At 42.5% G+C, this 18289-nt stretch overlaps 1 protein-coding gene across 3 annotated transcripts in view; it reads left to right on the plus strand.

The window, feature by feature from the left end:
* LOC124554727 overlaps window positions 1-18289 on the plus strand; it is a 137750-nt gene that overhangs the window by 60436 nt on the left and 59025 nt on the right. For all 3 annotated transcript variants that reach the window (XM_047128371.1, XM_047128372.1, XM_047128373.1), the window contains exon 4: window positions 17446-17524. In XM_047128371.1, coding sequence (XP_046984327.1) covers window positions 17446-17524 — 79 coding nt within the window. The remainder of the gene's footprint in view (window positions 1-17445; window positions 17525-18289) is intronic.

Genomic DNA, 18289 nt, shown 5'->3' on the forward strand with positions numbered 1-18289 from the left:
ACTGGGAGGATTATGAGAAGCGTTTGTGGCAACACTTCTTGGCTTTCGGCATTGTTGGCGCTCCTGTGTGTAAGTCGTTATTTCTATCTTGGATTTCCCCACGGATCTATCAACTGCTATCTCAGTTAGCCCCGCTGCGGGAACCTGTCTCTCTGTCCTTCCAAGAAATGTGTGACTTATTGTCTACCTATTACCAAAAAAACACCCACGTTGTTGCCGCCCGCGTGGCGTTCTACTGGTGTCGTAAACAGCCACATCAATCTTACCAGGCTTGGGCGGCGGAACTACACGGTCTGAGTAGGAAATGTCAGTTTGTCACGGACACTCATCATGAGTCTTACGTTGATTCAATGGTTAGGGATGCTATTCTACGGCTTGCTCCTGATAAAGAAGTTCGGCAACATGCCTTGCAACTGCCAAACCCGTCATTGTCGGAAGTTCTAAGCATCGCTCAATCTTTTGAAATGTCTCACGCTGCTGGTGTGCAAATAGACGCGTGGTGTGATGTAGGCGCTATACAGACCACTTTCGACACGGACAATTTGTCTGTTTCCCAGGGGACCGACGATGTGGCTGCGGTTCACTCGCGTCAACGATGTCGCGTTGGGCCGCCACGCTCGCAGCGAAAACAGCAACCACAGAAGCAGGTTCGTTCCACACTTCCTTCTTGTCCACGTTGTTTCGTACAGCATGACAGGGCTGCGTGTCCAAAACGTTGGGCCACGTGTAATTCATGTAGGAAAAAAAGCCACATTGCTTCTGTGTGTCAGTCCCCTAAAGTTCCTGTCGATGAGGACGAGGCATCGGACATGGATGTTAACTGTGTGCTTTCTCAAACAAATAAGTTGTTTGTTACTGTTCGTGTTCTGGATAAAGACATTCGAATGCAAGTGGACACTGGCTCTGCAGTAACTCTCATTAATTCTCGCACGTATTTGGAGTTGGGCTCTCCTCCCTTGTCTCCAGTTACGCGAAATCTGAGAACTTATAATAAGCAGAAAATTCCTTTCATTGGCCAGTTTGATGCTTCCACTGCCTACAAGTCTGTTGTTAGGCCCCTCACATTTTATGTGGTGGATCATGCGGGCACTGAAAACCTGTTCGGTTATGATGCTTTCCAATTGTTCGGGTTCTCCATTGATGATGATATTCAGTATCAACAGCTGGATGGATTGTGTTCTGAATTCTCGTCCATATTCTCTGCTGGTCTGGGTCGTGCCAAGGATTTTGAAGCCCACATTACTCTTAAACCTACAGCTCACCCTAAGTTTTTCCGGGCATGCCCTATTCCGGTGGCGTTGCGTGCACCTGTCAAGGCTGAGATAGACAGGTTAACAGCTTCAGGGATTCTCCCTCCTGTTACCTCCAGCGAATGGGCATCGCCAATCGTGGTGGTTTCTAAACCAAACGGGAGTCTGCGATTGTGTGGTGATTTTAAAGCCACTGTCAACGCTCAGAGCCTCATTGACACTTATCCTCTTCCCCGTCCTGAGGAGTTATTTACCAAGCTCGCTGGGGGCCAGTTCTTTTGCAAACTTGACTTATCGGAGGCGTACCATCAGTTGCTGTCGGATGCGTCTTCCAAGGAATTTCTCGTCATCAACACTCCTTGTGGGTTGTATCAGTACCAGCGGTTACCGTTTGGCGTCGCTAGCGCGCCGGCCATTTTTCAGCGGTTTTTGGAACAGCTCACGGCTTCTGTTCCCGGCTGAATAAACTATCTGGATGACATTATTGTCACGGGGGCCTCCACTGAGGAGCACCTTCGCAATTTGCGTTCACTGTTTTGGGTTCTGCATTCGGCTGGGTTGAAGTGCAATCTGGACCAGTCACAGTTCTTCCAACCCTCCATCGTGTATCTTGGTTTCCACTTGTCCCATGAGGGTATACGTCCTCTATGTCAGCATGGTGCGGCCATTACCGCTCTACCCAGGCCGTCTACGGTAAAAGAACTTCAGGCGTTTCTAGGCAAGATTGCTTATTATCACAAATTCATTCCATCCACGGCAGTGGTAGCTCATCCTGTGCATCAGCTGTTACGCAAAAACGTTCCTTTCTGTTGGTCCGACGAGTGTGAGCAGGCTTTTGTCCACCTGAAGGCTCATTTGCAGTCGGCGCCTTGTCTTGCCACATTCCGTCCGTGTCAGCACTTGGTTCTGGCGACTGATGCGTCCCAATATGGCCTAGGAGCTGTTCTCACCCATGGGTATGAGGATGGGTCAGAACAACCCATCGCCTATGCTTCCAAGACCCTCAACGATGCGCAACGGCGTTATTCTCAAATCGAAAAGGAGGCGCTTGCTATCATTTATGCTCTAAAAAAGTTCGGCGTTTTTTTGTATGGTTCTAAGTTTCACCTCATCACCGACCACAAGCCGCTGGTCTCTCTGTTCAGCCCATCGGCGTTGCTTCCGGATAAGGCAGCTCACCGCCTGCAACGTTGCGCCTTATACTTGTCTCGTTTTCACTATGAGATTCACTATCGCCCCACGGCCCAGCACGCCAACGCTGACGCATTGCCGCGTTTGCCGATGGGCCCCGACCCGGTTTTCGATCGAGATGAACTACTCTGTTTCCACATTGATGAGGCAGAATGTCGTGCGGTCGAGGGTTTTCCGCTTACAGGTTCGCAGGTCGCGTCGGCTACTGCGCGGGATCCGGTCCTGCGTCAGGTGATCGGTTTTATTCAACGGGGTTGGCCGGACAGGACCAAGGGCCGGGCATCGAATCCCCTTCGCGACTACCATGCCTTGCGCCTTCCTCTGTCTGTTAGTGATGGTGTTGTTCTTCTGGCCACGGATGGCGCATCTCCACGGGTCGTGGTGCCAGCCTCTCTTCGCAAAGATGTTCTCAAACTGTTGCATGAAGGCCATTGGGGGATTTCTCGGACTAAGTCCCTGGCCCGCAGGCACGTTTATTGGCCCGATATTGATTCAGACATTACCCACATGGTTGCTGCGTGTGGTCAGTGTGCTCAACAACTGGCTGCACCCCGTACAATGCCCTCTCCGTGGCCTGACCCGGCGCAGGCATGGGAACAGGTGCACGCTGACTTTGCCGGCCCCTTCCTCGGCACTTATTGGCTGCTGTTGATTGACGCCTTCTCGAAGTTTCCGTTTGTTGTCGATGTCCGTCGCCCACCACTGTGGCGACGACGCTGGCTTTGTCCAAAATCTTTGCTCTAGAAGGTCTTCCATCCACAATCGTCACGGCAATCGCCCTCAGTTCTCTTCGCAGGCCTTCCATGATTTTTGTACTGGACACGGGATCCATCATGTTACAGCACCGCCCTTCCATCCGCAATCGAATGGGGAGGTCGAGCGCCTTGTCCGCACTTTCAAAAGCCAGATGAAAATATTCCTTAGTGATTTTTCCACAGATGATGCTCTGTTGCATTTTCTGAGTTCTTATTGCTTCATGCCTCTGGGTGATCGCAGCCCTGCTGAACTCTTGCATGGCCGCCAACCGCGCACTCTACTGCACCTGCTTCACCTTGTCAGGCCTTGTCCTGTGTCCCCTCGTGCGGGAAAATACCCGGTGGGTGCCGACGTGTGGGCACGAGGGTATGGATCTCGCCCTAAATGGACTCCAGGGGTGGTCAAGGCTCTTCGCGGCCGCCGGCTTTGTGAAATACGTACGGACGACGACATGGTTGTTCACCATTATGATCAGATGCGCCCACGAGTGATGGCCACGCTGGTGCAACCACCCCTTCCTTGGCCTCCACCAGCCCGAGAAGCCAGTCTTGTCGCTGCTGCCGATCTCCCGTGTGTGTTGCTGCAGCCAACATTGCTACCACTTCCGAGTACGCCGGAACCGGCCCCAGTCGCGACGCTGCCTTCTCTGGGACCCATCTCGCTGGAGCACACCCTCAGGTCCACGACACCTATGGATGCTGCTCCGGAGTTTTCACCCATCATCTCGTCCAGGAGGCACGTTCCACGCACGGGCTTCCGTCCTGGACATTTTCGACTGTACTCTCGTGTTTCTCCGCGGGATCTTCTCGGGGCCTCCCAAGAGGCCATGGATGTCTCCGCGCTGTCCGTGTCTCCCAGGAAGTGAGTGTTTTTTTTTCAAGGGGGGAAAAGTGTTGTGACTGTGCCACAACACTTAAGAGTGCCGCCACGTCAGTACGTGCAAACGGCAATAGAGGCGCTCCGCAACTCGGCTGAGCGCGGGAGCGCCACCTAGCTACGAATGGCGCCGGCCGCATGTCACGGCATGGCAGTCGAAAGACTGATACGGAATTGGTAGCATGTAACCAGCTATTGTTCCTATGTTTGTATATCCACGCAATTTACTAGTGATTAAAGGTTATAACAGTATCTGTCACTGACACAGTGTTAAACTTATTATCACTAGATATTGTGTAAAATTAGTTTTTTCTGGTGAGCTCTCAGATTTTCTTGACATGAGTGATTAATGGTGCACTTCCAGATGTTCAGCTGATTTGTTGTTTTCATTTCATGTCTGGCATCTTGGCAGCGAGTGCATAAAATAGCACAACTCACAGCCCATGAATATGATGACTGGGTCAGTCATCAAAATATCAGGCATAGAATGGAACTCAGCTGAAAATTGGGAAGCACACCATTGATCACTTTACTCTTGTAAGGTAATGAATGTCACCCGATACACCAAGAGCTCTGTCATCAATGCCCTCTTGGGTTTTACCACCACATAGTCTAGTGGCTACTCTTTGTCTTATGTCAAACATACAAAATGAACTCTACACTCCGGGTGCCTGTGTACCAAGCCACACCATTCTATTGTTCATCAACCATCAGAACAATCTTTTAATAGTTGTCTGTGAACAGTGAAGCCACTCGGGATGTGTTCATACGCCTGTCTTCTAGGAATATTTAAGTGTGAAGTCCCTTTTACGGCTGTGAGAGGTGTTATTCCACTGAATATTGGGCAGATTGGAATAAAGGTGATACAAATAAACTAATATAGCAGTCAGCAAGCTATGGGAACATGTCATCATTGAGTTACTGTAGGAGGATACAAGATGACTTGGATGAAATTTATAGTTGGTGTGATGAATGGCAGCTAGCTTTAAATGTAGAAAAATTTAAGGTAATACAGATGAGTGGGGAAAACAAACTCATAATGTTGAAATACAGTATTAGTAGTATGCTGCTCAATGCAGTCACATCAATTAAGTATCTAGATGCAATGCTGCAAAGCAATTGCAACTGAATGAGCATGTAAGAACTATAGTAAAGAAGGTGAATAGTCGGCTTCAGTTTATTCGAAGAATTTTAGGAAAGTGTGGTTCATCTGTAAAGGAGACCACATGTAGGATACTAGTGTGATACATTGTTGGGTACTGTTAGGATTTGGGACCCACATCAGATCGAATTAAGCCAAGACATCAAAGCAGTTCAGAGGCGGGCTGCTAGATTTGTTACCAATATGTTCGAACAACACACAAGTGTTATGGAGATGCTTCATAAAATCATATGGGCATCACTAGAGGAAAGGTGATTTTCTTTTTGAGAAGGACTGCTGAGAAAATGTAGAGAACCAGAATTTGAGGCTGGCTGCAGAACTATTCTACTGCTGCCGACGTACATTTTGCATAGTAGCCATGAAGATAAGATTGGATGGACTAGAGTTCATATGGAGGCATATTGATAGTCACTTTTCCTTTGCTCTATTTGTGAGTGTAACAGGAAAGGGAATGACTAGTAGTGGTACAGGGTACCCTCCACTACACACCAGAGTACATATGTAAGTGTAGACACACCTGCAGGTGATACAGAGATAAATATGTGCCGTTCCACTGTGTGCTAACATCTCAGTGCTAAACCAGAAGGACTAGCATCAATGTAAGGAAGAGCACATGAAGTAAGTGCTAACCAACTGGAGCCAGTGGAAGCCATTGTCTTGTACCTCTCTTTGTTTCCTGAGACAGGTTAAAGTAGCACTCACTGATGTACAATGTAAAGAATTTTACTTATGTTTCATTTTATGTAATTCTCATGCAAATTTGGAGTGGTTCACTTCCCTTGTATACGTAGTTCATGTAGAGGCCGCCATGTAACCAAACGATATGTTCTCCATACAGCCTGCTTTTTGCAAACAGTAGTATTCAATGAACTGTGGGTGAAGCCCGACGAACAGGGACTTACATGCTTTGAGCAAAAATAATAGTGGTATGTAATATACAAACAATATGAGTTAAGCCATTACTTGTAACTTTTTATGACATCATCTGACTATGTACTTCTTGTATTCTTAGCATTGAGAATGGATAGCCTCTAGCCGAAATCTAGATCTGCATAATAAAATTTAAAAAGGACAACTGATTGCTGCAATCTATAATTTACAAGACAACAGGAATTCTCAAGATAGGAGAGTGCTGAAGGATTGCAAGTAGAATATCGGAGATGGGTGTACGAAATCAATTTAATGAATTTGTAGAAAAGAAATAAATGTAGAACTATATAGAAAGACATAATGTGGTTTTCTATAAAACACATCTGCAAATATTTTTACTGATTAGCCCAATATAATATGAGATCCTTTTGGTATGTGGCTTCTTGCATACTTTCTGCCAAGACAATGCTCCAGTCAGTTTAAGAAAGAAACCACACAGCTAATTTTTCAAGTTGATAGAATCATTTGTATGTCTCTGTTTGTTTCCCAAGTATGGATGTGAGTTCTCAATAGGGTGGTCTCTATATTCATGGAAACGTGGTAGCCTCTGCACCAAACACAAATTGTTCTTGTTTAACCTGCAACTATGCTTCAAAATATGTGAATATCTGATAAACAGTGATGCAGTGTGTGTAAGGAAACACGGTTTACACAAACTGCAGAGGTGTGAAAAGGCAATATAAAAAAGATGAACTGGAGCAAATTATGAGCAGCACTGTCAGAGCGCCACACAACCATCAGTTTGTAATACTAAGAAAGTAAATGAACCCACTGGCAATGATGTAACTTCACCAAAAAATCTTTTGCTGTTAACCAATAAGGATTTGTGTTTGTTCAAAGCAGAATCACATTTCCATATTTATATACTAGGCAGTAAATATGGACATTGGTAAATACTATATCTGTTACTTTTCAAAGGTTGAACATGTGAACAGGCTTGTGTGCATGGTTATTATTCACAGTACGTAGCCATTAATGTAATTTCTGCACACAAATAAATAGGTTAATAAGTGTTTAAGAAGTTGATTCAAATGGTTTTTAACTGATGGACATTGTCACAAATTTCCAGTAAAACAGAATTCAAACAGTTGCTAAAATTTGGCTAGGTTCCTGTTTTTCTTCATGAACCCCTAAGGGAATTTTGTACTCCCAGAGATATATGTGTTAATTGAATCTGGACCAAGTCAATCAAGAGTAATATATTAGTTAACTGTGAATGATGAAACGACAAATTTGTCTATTTAGTACATAATTAAATGAATATGTATTATACTTAACTTTGGCATACCCTCTGAGATGTCTTCACGTACTAACAGGGGATAGGGCTACCTTCCAGTGGTACATGCATCCTTGTTGTATACTTGTTAGTCGAACTTATAAAAGTACCCACTGAAGACATGAAGTCTGTATACGAGTCTGTGATCATGGTGGGCAGTTTATTTATAATTCTCCAACTTGATCACATATGTTGTGGAACTCTCATTACCAGTTCTAGCGTACTGCCATCATCAGATAATTGAATCAGACACAAAATCATTATGGAATATCTGTACACATCTGTAATGAAAGTAGTAAATACTGGTTTTGCGGGGAAGAATGAATGATCAGTCAAATAAAACAGTTTCAATTGAAAGAATGAAAACATGTTCCGAATGACAGAAAAAATTACAGACTGGTTTCACTTGAAAAGAAGAAATGAATAATTCTGTCAATTTACAAAACTACAATGGACTATGTTGATGGTTTCATTGAGTTGCTCTGACAGACTGATTTCAGTCAAAAGAATAAATGATCAATTCATATTATGCATAAACTACAATCGAATGAGTCCATTGTTTTCCAACAACCGACTGAATTGATTTTCATTCAGTTATTCCCACTGGTACATGTGTCTCATTGCTTGTCACTCAATGTCGGTGGGCATGTTGCCTAAGAGCATAACACAGCAGAGCTATTAATGAACAGGCTGCACCATGAGTAATCACAATGCGCAGCCCTCTGGGCTGGGAATGCTGCCGGCTGCTGGGCCATGAAAGCTTGGTGGCTCTGGACTGGCGGTCTGAGCTCAGCTTACCAACCCGGTCGGCTGGCCCATGGCCCATACGGCTTGGCTATGAAACATGGTCTGGGCAGGCTGAAACCATCACTGTGCACGACTCTAAACAAATACTGGCCATGAAAATTACTTCCTTCATGATGAAACTAGCAACATATTTTTAATCGATTGTGTTCCACAGCATTCATAAGTTGTAGAGATGACATTATGTAACACCTTGAGCTGCTATTCAGTTCATTCCTTGTTGTGTGACAACTTATAGTCAAAGACCACTCTCCAGCACCTGTTGTACACGTGCCATGAATGTAGGAAAATTTCGGGTGCAAAGGATATTTGAAAATTATAGCAAAAATACAACCAATGTTTAAAGATTTTTGCTAACATCAATACATATACATGACTTCTATTAGAGACAAAATGTTCACTGACACTTCCTGGCAATGCTAGGCATCTTTTTATTGACTCAGCCTGCCTTGGGACTAGACGGTCTCACTGAACTAGTAGGGTCTTTGCTAGCCAGGTGTGCTGCATGTGCAGACTACCTACCCCAGTAAATTGATGGTGTGTTTTAAGAAGAAAACCTTAAGAATGAGTGTCTGTAAGAGGAGAAATATATTTTAGAAGCCAATAAGGAACTGTTATTTTACTGGGCCTACCACCTTCAAACGGAGCAGATGACTGGATTATAGGTGACACACATTGCATATACATGCCACAAAGTGCATATGCCGTGCTACCTGCCAGTGGCATAACCAATAATAAGACACCTTGCATCACCAGGGAGCCTCAATGAACATTTCGTCTCTAACAAAAGTTGTTGCCAATAATGTGATCTATCACCCCTAGACATTTAATGCAGATGCTTTATAATATTTATAAATAATATTTGGTCATGCCGAGGAAGATTCTTTGAGTGTTGACTGTCTGTAATTGACACTCCATACATCCACCTCTGCATGACCAAACATCATAACATTGTCTTGCTATTAACAAAAATCCGTAGGTATTGCTTATATTTCTGCAAAAATTTTCAAACATCCTTTTTGCCTAAAATTTTCCTGTATTTACGAGCAATTATCTGCTCCTGAAATCTTGATAATGCCATGAAAGTGCCAGAAGGAAAAATATTAGCTTTCTGATTTCCTGCCCATTAATTAGTAATTTGAAATTAACATTTTATCTTCATTAGTCATTTGTCATTGGCTGCCTGATAACGGTCTCCTCCAGGGATTAACATGCACTATGGTCTTCAGCTGTAGGCATCCATGTTGTTATTGCTTGTTTTCTGATGTTGTTTACCTTTCTTCCATTAGGTCATTGTCTTTTCTTAGTTCTTTGAATCTGCCATAGTACGTCTTTGGCCTAGCTACCATCTGTACATGTGGCTACATGTCCCAACCATCTCTACATAATTTTCATTATATTTTCCACTCTACTTTGTAATGTGTAATATTCATTTACCAAAAGCGTTTGTGGCTACTTTTACTCTTCTCTGGACTTCTTTTGCTGTCCCTCCAGCTGTTGTCTTCAACTCCCTGCCACGCTGGATTAGCCGAGCGGTCTAAGGCGCTGCAGTCATGGACTGTGCGGCTGGTCCCGGCAGAGGTTCGAGTCCTCCTTCAGGCATGTGTGTGTGTGTTTGTCCTTAGGATAATTTAGGTTATGTAGTGTGTAAGCTTAGGGACTGATGACCTTACCAGTTAAGTCCCATAAGATTTCACACACATTTTTTTTTCTTTTTTTCCGCTCCCCTAGATGCAAAAACTCTTAAACTGCTTCTGTGAGAATTGGTACTATTTTGTTAATGAAGCACAGCATTGAGGATTGGGATCATGTTGGGTATTGTGGGCAAGAGGAGAAAGTAGACTGGGATTTTTTTTTTGGGCGGGGGGGGGGGGGGGGGTAGTTGGGAAAAGATGGCTCATTGTAGTTGCAGTGAAGGGGACTCGTATGATGTGGAGGAATTGATTGGGAAGGGGAAATACAACAAAGTAAGAGGGGAAACTGCAGAGAGGAGAGTCTGAGTGCAAGATGAGTGAAGTTAGGGTTAAGACACAGGAGTGGAGGTGCATTTGGGACAGGGTCTAGTGGAGGTTGAGGCCAGGATGTTTACTGCAGCAAAGGGCCAATTCCCATCAACGTAGTTCGGGGAATTTGGTGTTGGGGAAAGGATCCAGATGGCATAGGTTTTGAAGCAGCTATTGAAATCAAATGTTTTTCTCGGCAGCATATTCCTGACCGGATGATGGTCAGCTCTGCTCTTGGCCACAGTCTGGTTGTGGCCATTCATTCATATGGACGGTTGGTTGATGGACATACGCAGAAATACTGATGTGCAGAAGTCATGGCAGAGGTGATGTATGATATGACTGATTTCACAGGTATCTCTACTGCTCATGGAAGATGCCTGTGGTGGAGCTGGAGTAGAATGTTGTGGGTGCATGACTTGGACAGGTCTCGCATCTCGCTTTTCCATAAGCATATGACCCATTTGGTGAAGGGGTTTAGAGTAGCTGTGTCGTAATGACAGACTAAAATGTTTCGTAGATTTGGTAGGTAGTGGAATACCACTTTTTCTGGGATGGGAAAGATTGCGGGTAGGATGATCGTAATTTCGAGACACGAGGATAAGTAGCCCAAGCCATGGTGAAGGTTATGGTTAAGTTGTTCCAGTCCAGCATGATACTGGTTGAAAGGGGAGGAGGGCGGGGGGGGGGGGGGGGGGAATTCTTCTGCAACGTAATGGGCAAAGGGTTGTGGGTGGCCACACATTAGAGTAGAGTCATTTTAGTGTGAAAGAGATGAATGCTGTCAAAACAAAGGGACTGTTTATGGTTAGTGGGCTTTATATGGACAGAGGTTTGTAGGATGCCATTGGAGCGGTGTAGACCAATGTCCAGCAAAGTGACTCACTGAAATGAGGGAGACCAGATGAAACGGATGGGAGAGAAGGTGTTGAGACTGCAGAGGAATTGGAATAGTGTCTTAGTACTTGTCATACAAACTGACTGGTCAGAGAGATGTTGGGTGCGAGAGCAAGAGATGGGAGGATTACCTTGAAATACTACTTGAACAGAATGGACTGCCTGGTCCAACATGAAGGTGATGATGGTAATGCTGACACTAATGTTGCACTTGGATTAGTTACTGACATGTGTGGTCTGAGGTTTTCCTGGCATACAGAAATCTTGAAAATTTCTCAGGTATTCAGCCGGGTAGCATCGTCCAAAAGGAGCGATATTTCGGCAAGCTGACTTCTTACCATCTTCAGGTGCCTGAAGATGGCAAGAAGTCAGCTTGCCGAAATATCGTGCCTTTTGGACGATGCTACGGCTGAATAGCCGAGAAATTTTCAAGAGTTACAGACATGTCCCCAGTTTTAAATGATGATCAGAGAAGTGTGGTATGTCTCTTAAGATATTGCCTGATCTTGGAACACCTTCTTAGATTGCTGGAGTAGAGATTTTAATGCATTACATAGGCTGGCCCATGCAATAATTTTACAAAGAGTAATGACCATGTTCTTAGATGCCCTTAAACAATGACCATCTCAATGTTTCTTAAACATTTGCAGCATCTTTACTATTATTTGTTGATGAGGTAGGTGATTTTGCAAAATCTTTGCTATTATTTGTCCATGGGTTAGGTGATTAATGGAAATGCTTATTAAAATTGAGTTGCCAGTTCACAGGATGGGAGTTGTGTTGCTGGTTGACATTTTGAGTGATGTGATAATCACACTTGAGTCTCAGAGGTGGTGTCAAAAGTCACTATTAGTGATCCAAGTGGCAATGATATGGCAGTGATTGAGAGAGAGTGAAAGAAGTGGTTTGCATCTTTGATATGGGATGCTAGACTGCTGGAGTTCCAGTTGAAGGAGGTGTTCAACAAGAGCCAAGTTTCTTTTCATGGGAGCACAGCGATTACCTACATGGGGCATTCAGAATTATTAGGTTTATGGGTTTTGGGAAGCAAGTAGGAGGAGGTTAAAGAGTCTGACAGTTGGCAGGTAATTACTACAGTTTATTACAACACTGGTGGAACCCTTGCAGAGACAATGATTCAATCGGTGCCTTTCTTAAGATTGTGAATGGCTGTTCTTTCCTCTGCTGAGAGGTTGGTGTTTTAGGGTAAGGACCAAGGAAAGGAGGATGAGGCCAAATTGGAGGTAAGTTAGACCATTATTACATATCATCATGCCTGCAAATGAGGAATACTCCATCCACAATCCTTCTCATCCCTCATAATGTGTTACCCACCACCTACCCAATCTACAAAATAGCCTAGTCTATCCTTACACCACATATATTACCAACCCTTTGCTGCATGGGTGATTTTGGAGTTTTGTAGGTTTTGGTCCAACAAAATCAATCATAGTCAACAAAAATCTAACCTTTAACCACACATCTTCCAGTTCACACGTCTGTCCTACTGCGACCCTCTCCTTCTCACACCAAACTACACCCTGGTTTCCTTCCAGGAATTCCTTATCTTCATCTTGGCATTATCCTCCTTTCCTGTGTTCCTTCCAGCAACACAAACTTCCCAATGGAAGAAAGAGCAAACATCCACAACCTTAAGAAATACCTCTATTTATGTGTCTCCTCTGCAGACAAAGGCTCCACCACCGTTGTGATAAACCACAGTGAATACCTGCCAGAGTATCTTCCGACAATCTCTCTTCCACCTACAAGCTCTGCTATAGTGATCCTATCCCAGAAGTCCAGGATTATCTTCAATTCCTACTCAAATCCTTCGGCTCATTCCATGATCTAGCACTGAATCCCTCCACCCTCTACCACCTCATCCCAGCAGCTCAACCACTTCTCCCTGGCCCCTGTGCATGTTTTATGCATTTTTCTCCATTGTAACTGGTTATGTTCTCCTGTGGGAAGAATGTTGGCTCTAGTTGTTAACATCTCCAACCCATTGCTTGCAGCCTAAATCCTCATATCAAAGATACAAACACAGCTTCATTAACCATCTCTCAACCATTCTAATTTGGATCCGTTCTCATCGCTGTTGATGTCAACTCCTTATACACCACCACCCCTATGCCCATGACCTTGCTGCTACCGAACACTACTTTCTTCAAAATACTACCAACTCCAAATCCACCATCTTATACCTTAAGCTGGGTCCACACGGAGCTTGCAACATGTTTCCAACAACGTTTGCAGCTACTATTTGATAGCAGATGTTTGCAACCTGTTGTAAACATGCATCAAAAGATAGATACAGATATACATGGCAATGTTGGTACATATCAAAGGAAAAAATATTTCTGGTCAGTCCCTACATATCACCATTGCATGGTACTAGCTTATGTTTATATTTCCTGTTGTGATTTTGTGTCCATCTATTGAGCTTGTTTTGCAAATAAGTGGACAAGGCAGCAGACTGTGAAGTTAGTGTCACTGTATCAGGCAGAGGCAGAGGAGTGCATGTGGAATGTCCAAAGTGAAAGGGAGAGAGAGAGAGAGAGAGAGAGAGAGAGAGAGAGACAGAGAGACAGAGAGAGAGAGAATAGCAACAGAAAGATCAGTGCTGTGAACACCATATACAAATGTACATGGTTCAGTTAATCACCTGGTGTTCATGGGCCACAAGAAACAAGACACCATAGGCAAAGAGGTACAAAAATTATGCTTCTTATCTTTATACTGTACAGTAACATTCAACCATAGTTAATTTGCCATGGGGCAGTTTCCTGTGGGCTTAAAAAATAATTTTCAAACTCTTCACAAATTTTTGTTCAAGTTGGAATCTCTTTGTGGTTTGTTCTGGGGCACAGTAAAAATCAATGCAATGTCAGCTCATCTCCATGTGCCGGGAATCATCTCACCTGTCTGTAAAATCATATTAATCAAAGCTTCCTTGTGGGGTATTTTGGTTGCTTGCTTCAGCATTTCACCTTGAGAAATTGTGGAGACAAACAGCTGCAAGGCTAACAGTTTGTGCCTTGTGTGTGTGTGTGTTTTTGGAAGACAGGAAAAACCAAAACTATAATACTTGATGTGTTTTCTACAACCATTCTAGCCCTACACAGTTGGTAATTAAAAATTCTTTCTTTTGAAACTTGAATGTGCCTTCCCTCATAATGTTTTCCTGTAATGGAAAAGATACATCTGCCAAGAAAACATATAGTAGGGCCTTTGGCCTTTGTCCCTCTAGGTATGCATTCACTTTGTGGCCTTTGAATGAGCATACTTATGATCATATTCTTGAATACACCTATGTTTGAAATTCTTTTTTGGCAGCCAATATCAGCATACAAAAAGTTAGAGGTGTCAACAGTAGCAAGCAGCACAATGTTAAATGACCATTTGTAATTGTAAAATTCACTCCCGCTAATGACACAGTTCTACAGGACTCTATGCTTTCTGTCAGTTGCTCCCAGACAATAGGGGAAGTGAAAGTCATGCTGTTTCATGTGAGTCATTTTCAGTTGCCGTATATGAAAGAGATAAATTTGATTATATGTTCCAGAAGATTTGACAGTAGAAAGAGGCGATGAAGGAGAGGAAGTTGCTGGCCTTCCTGCTTCATTGTCTTCTCCACAGAAAAAATTAAAATGATAAGTGGTGAGCAAGGCAGTTACAGTGTCACTTCCCAATTGCCGATGAAAGTTTTGAAGATGCAGGAAAATAAGGATACAGACAAATGCAGCACCAATGACAAGTATGTGGCATACATGCTAAGGAAACTACTGTATATACAGAGAGCAGTGACAGAACAAAAATTGAACAATTTCTTGCTTGGAGCAGAATTAGACATCTACGAGAGTATGGAGTCATTAGTGTGTGTGGGTGTGCCAAGTGCATCAACAAGTAGTGCTGATTCCCTTGTCAGTTTCATAAACAACACAAATACTGATGATGTAAACAAGAAAGTCATGCTTTCTGGTGATATATGTTCAGTTTTTTTTTAAATAAAATGAATAAAAATGTGTTAAAATACATATTTAACAGTATTTTTCACTAAGCTACGTTTACGTAATTGATCAGGAATTCTACCAGAGATCCACAAACTTGAAGTACAATTTGAGGCTTGTTTCAAAATGTGAAGTAAGTATCAAGTCCTTGGTTAATTGAAACTGTGTTCCTGCAATTTGTGTCCTTTTATTAAATCTTGGTGTACCACTTCCTAGACATTGACTTCTATATCTTCGATGGCTCCATACAAACCTCTGTGTGAATCAAGTCACTCACCATAAATAGTACCTTCATTTTGGTAGCTGCCATCTTTTCCACACTTTAAAATGTCTCCTACACACAAAATCTGGCCACATGTGGGCAGCATGTGCCCAATGATGAGCAGTACCTTTTCCAGTGTCCTAAAGGTCTTATTAAGGCCTTCACAGATAGGTATTACCCCAAAATGTAGTATGTAAACAAATTTCCCATGCCATTTCCGCACATGCCCATAATCCTCTGGACAAACCTTGTGACACAGCTGCAAAGAAACACTTACCCCCTCCTCCCTTGTCACCCTGAATTGGAAAAACTGAATTGTGTAACTTCCAAGGCACTGAAAACTGGGGATGTCAATTGTGAAATACTTTGTTATGTAGAACTGCTTCTCTGCTCAGCTGCGTTTATTGTTATTAACTTAGTTGCGAGCAATTTTGAAATGACTATGGCTACATTATCAAGCACTTTAGCACTGTTATCAGTGTGATATACAGCCCAAGGTATGTCCTGTCAATGTACTCCCAATGTGTCTTTGCTTGGTAAGTGTAAGATCTTAGTTAATAAGATGAACTTTAGACTTTTGTAGGTCCCACTGTAGACGATGCGGAGGGTATATTAACAAGATGTACTTGCCATGATATTTCACATAGCTAACAGTGCCAAAGTACCTGAATATGAAGCCATAGTTGCTTCAAACTAGATTAAAAGTAAATTAAAACAATAAACACAGTTGATTGGAAACACCATGTGACATGTTGCATAATTTGCTAACAGACTGTAACCTCACTCTTGAGATATCAGTTCAACATCTGCAGTGGCTGTTAAGTATAAGACAATAAAATGTGTTCAACAAGACAACTATTGTGTATCTATTTCCAGCCACTATGAAAGGTCATTTCTTTCTAAGGTAATGACATTTAAGGGGAAATGTAGTTTGCTCAAAGATTGTAATTAGCAATAGCGTGATAGAGCAGGTTAGCAAATTTTAACTGTTTAAAATGCATTATTTTGTGTGATCAATAAAATGAGCTGAGAAAAAAGTCAGATAAATTCCAATTGATATGTGGCACAATAAACATAATGATTATTGACAAAATAAGAAAGGATATACAAGTGAATTTTTATTAAGTGATGGCAGTTCCTAAGCTGTTGTATGGTTGTGAGAATTAGGCTTTGAAGAGTGAGGAGAAGATAGCCATTGAAATAGCAGAAATGAATTCCCTAGAATGGCTGAGTATATCCTTAGAGATGAAATAAGAAGTGAAAACACCAGACAGGAATTAAAGATATTTCATATGAATGAAAAGACAGAACAACATAAATGCAACTGTTCCAAGCACCTCTTATGAATGAAAGACAAAAGATGTGAGAGAGAAGGCTTTGCTGTAAAAACTGACTAGTCAGAGAGATGTTGGGTGCATATGCAATAGATGAGGGGATGATCTTGAAACCTTATTTGAATGGAGCAGTCTGTCATGAAGATCATGATGATGATGATAATGATGATTGGGATGTATTTCATTTGTTGATAAAAATGTTGCATTTTGATTGGTTGGAGATGTGTCCCTAGTTTTAAGTGATGTGAGAAGAATAATGTGTATCTTAAGACTTGGTGCAGTTTTGAACACCTTTCTAGACTGATTTTAATATACTAGATAGGCTGCCTTATCCAATAACTCTACAAGGAAGAATGACCATGCTCTTACACAACAACCACATCAGTGTTTCTTAAGCATGTGCAACATCTTTGCTATCATTGTCTGTGAATTAGGTAATGAATAGAAATGCTTATTAAAGTTGTGTTACCAGTACATGAAGGGGGTTGTGTTGTTGGTTGACATTTTGAGTGATGTTATTGTTCTGCTTCACTCACAATCAATCAGTACCTGGAAGGAATTATCTATAAACTTTGTGTTGTGTTCTTAGAAACTTGTATTCTTTGCTCCTATATTCTCTACTAAATTATTGAATCTCTTAAAAGTTAATTGTCTGTGCTGCATCATTTACTAAATTTTCATTCTTTATTTTTAGCATAAATGGAGACCTGAAATGGATAACAAAGAGCCATATTTCTTCAAATTTTCATATCACAGTGATGGCTTGATGACAGGTATTAAACTACTTCTTCTAAATTAATAATTTTTATTATTAAGACATACCTGAAGCATTACTTTGTAAATAGTGAAGCTGGCCAAAAGCTGTTGGGAAATCTTATTTATATTGAATAGTAAAAAAAGGTACTTCCTATAATCCATAATTTAATATGTAACCTTTAAATTTCCACAATGGTCACATACTTCTAGCTCTTCTCATAGTACAGCAGCATTCATGATTCCTCATCCAAGAGTTGTACTTCTCCCCAGGGGGTTCACAACTTTTTTGTGAGTTCTTGTGTGGTAAGCATGATACCCTTAGCCACTGCAGTACTACTTCTTTCCTGTGCTCTATTTTACTCTCCAACTACATCTTTTCTCTGACTTATTCCTTAGGACAGATTCCCTGCTGACAATGTAACTCACTTGTGGGACGTTGATTTTGACTTCTCCCACTTTGTTCCATTCTTTTACACCATATATTTTGGTTAATGTGTGATCTGTTCTCAACATTTAGGTGTGACATCCACATTTTCAAAATTATTTACAGATTGTGCTATGTGGACGTCATCTGGGACCCGTTTGGTGGTAGCCCTCTGACTAGGCAGAGATCACACAGTTTGTACCCTTGCTGTCACCCACTATATGTGTTGAGAAATATGTACCTGTCTGGTTGGGGGCACTGGCACTCCAGGCACTGGTCCTCTTGCCACGTGAACTTTGTTCTGACTGGGTGGTGCCATTGAAGAGAGCCCTCTTCAGGACTAGGCAGCATTATGTCA

Source organism: Schistocerca americana, chromosome X (assembly GCF_021461395.2).
Source record: "Schistocerca americana isolate TAMUIC-IGC-003095 chromosome X, iqSchAmer2.1, whole genome shotgun sequence".
In the NCBI taxonomy this organism is placed as follows: Eukaryota; Metazoa; Arthropoda; class Insecta; order Orthoptera; family Acrididae; genus Schistocerca; species Schistocerca americana.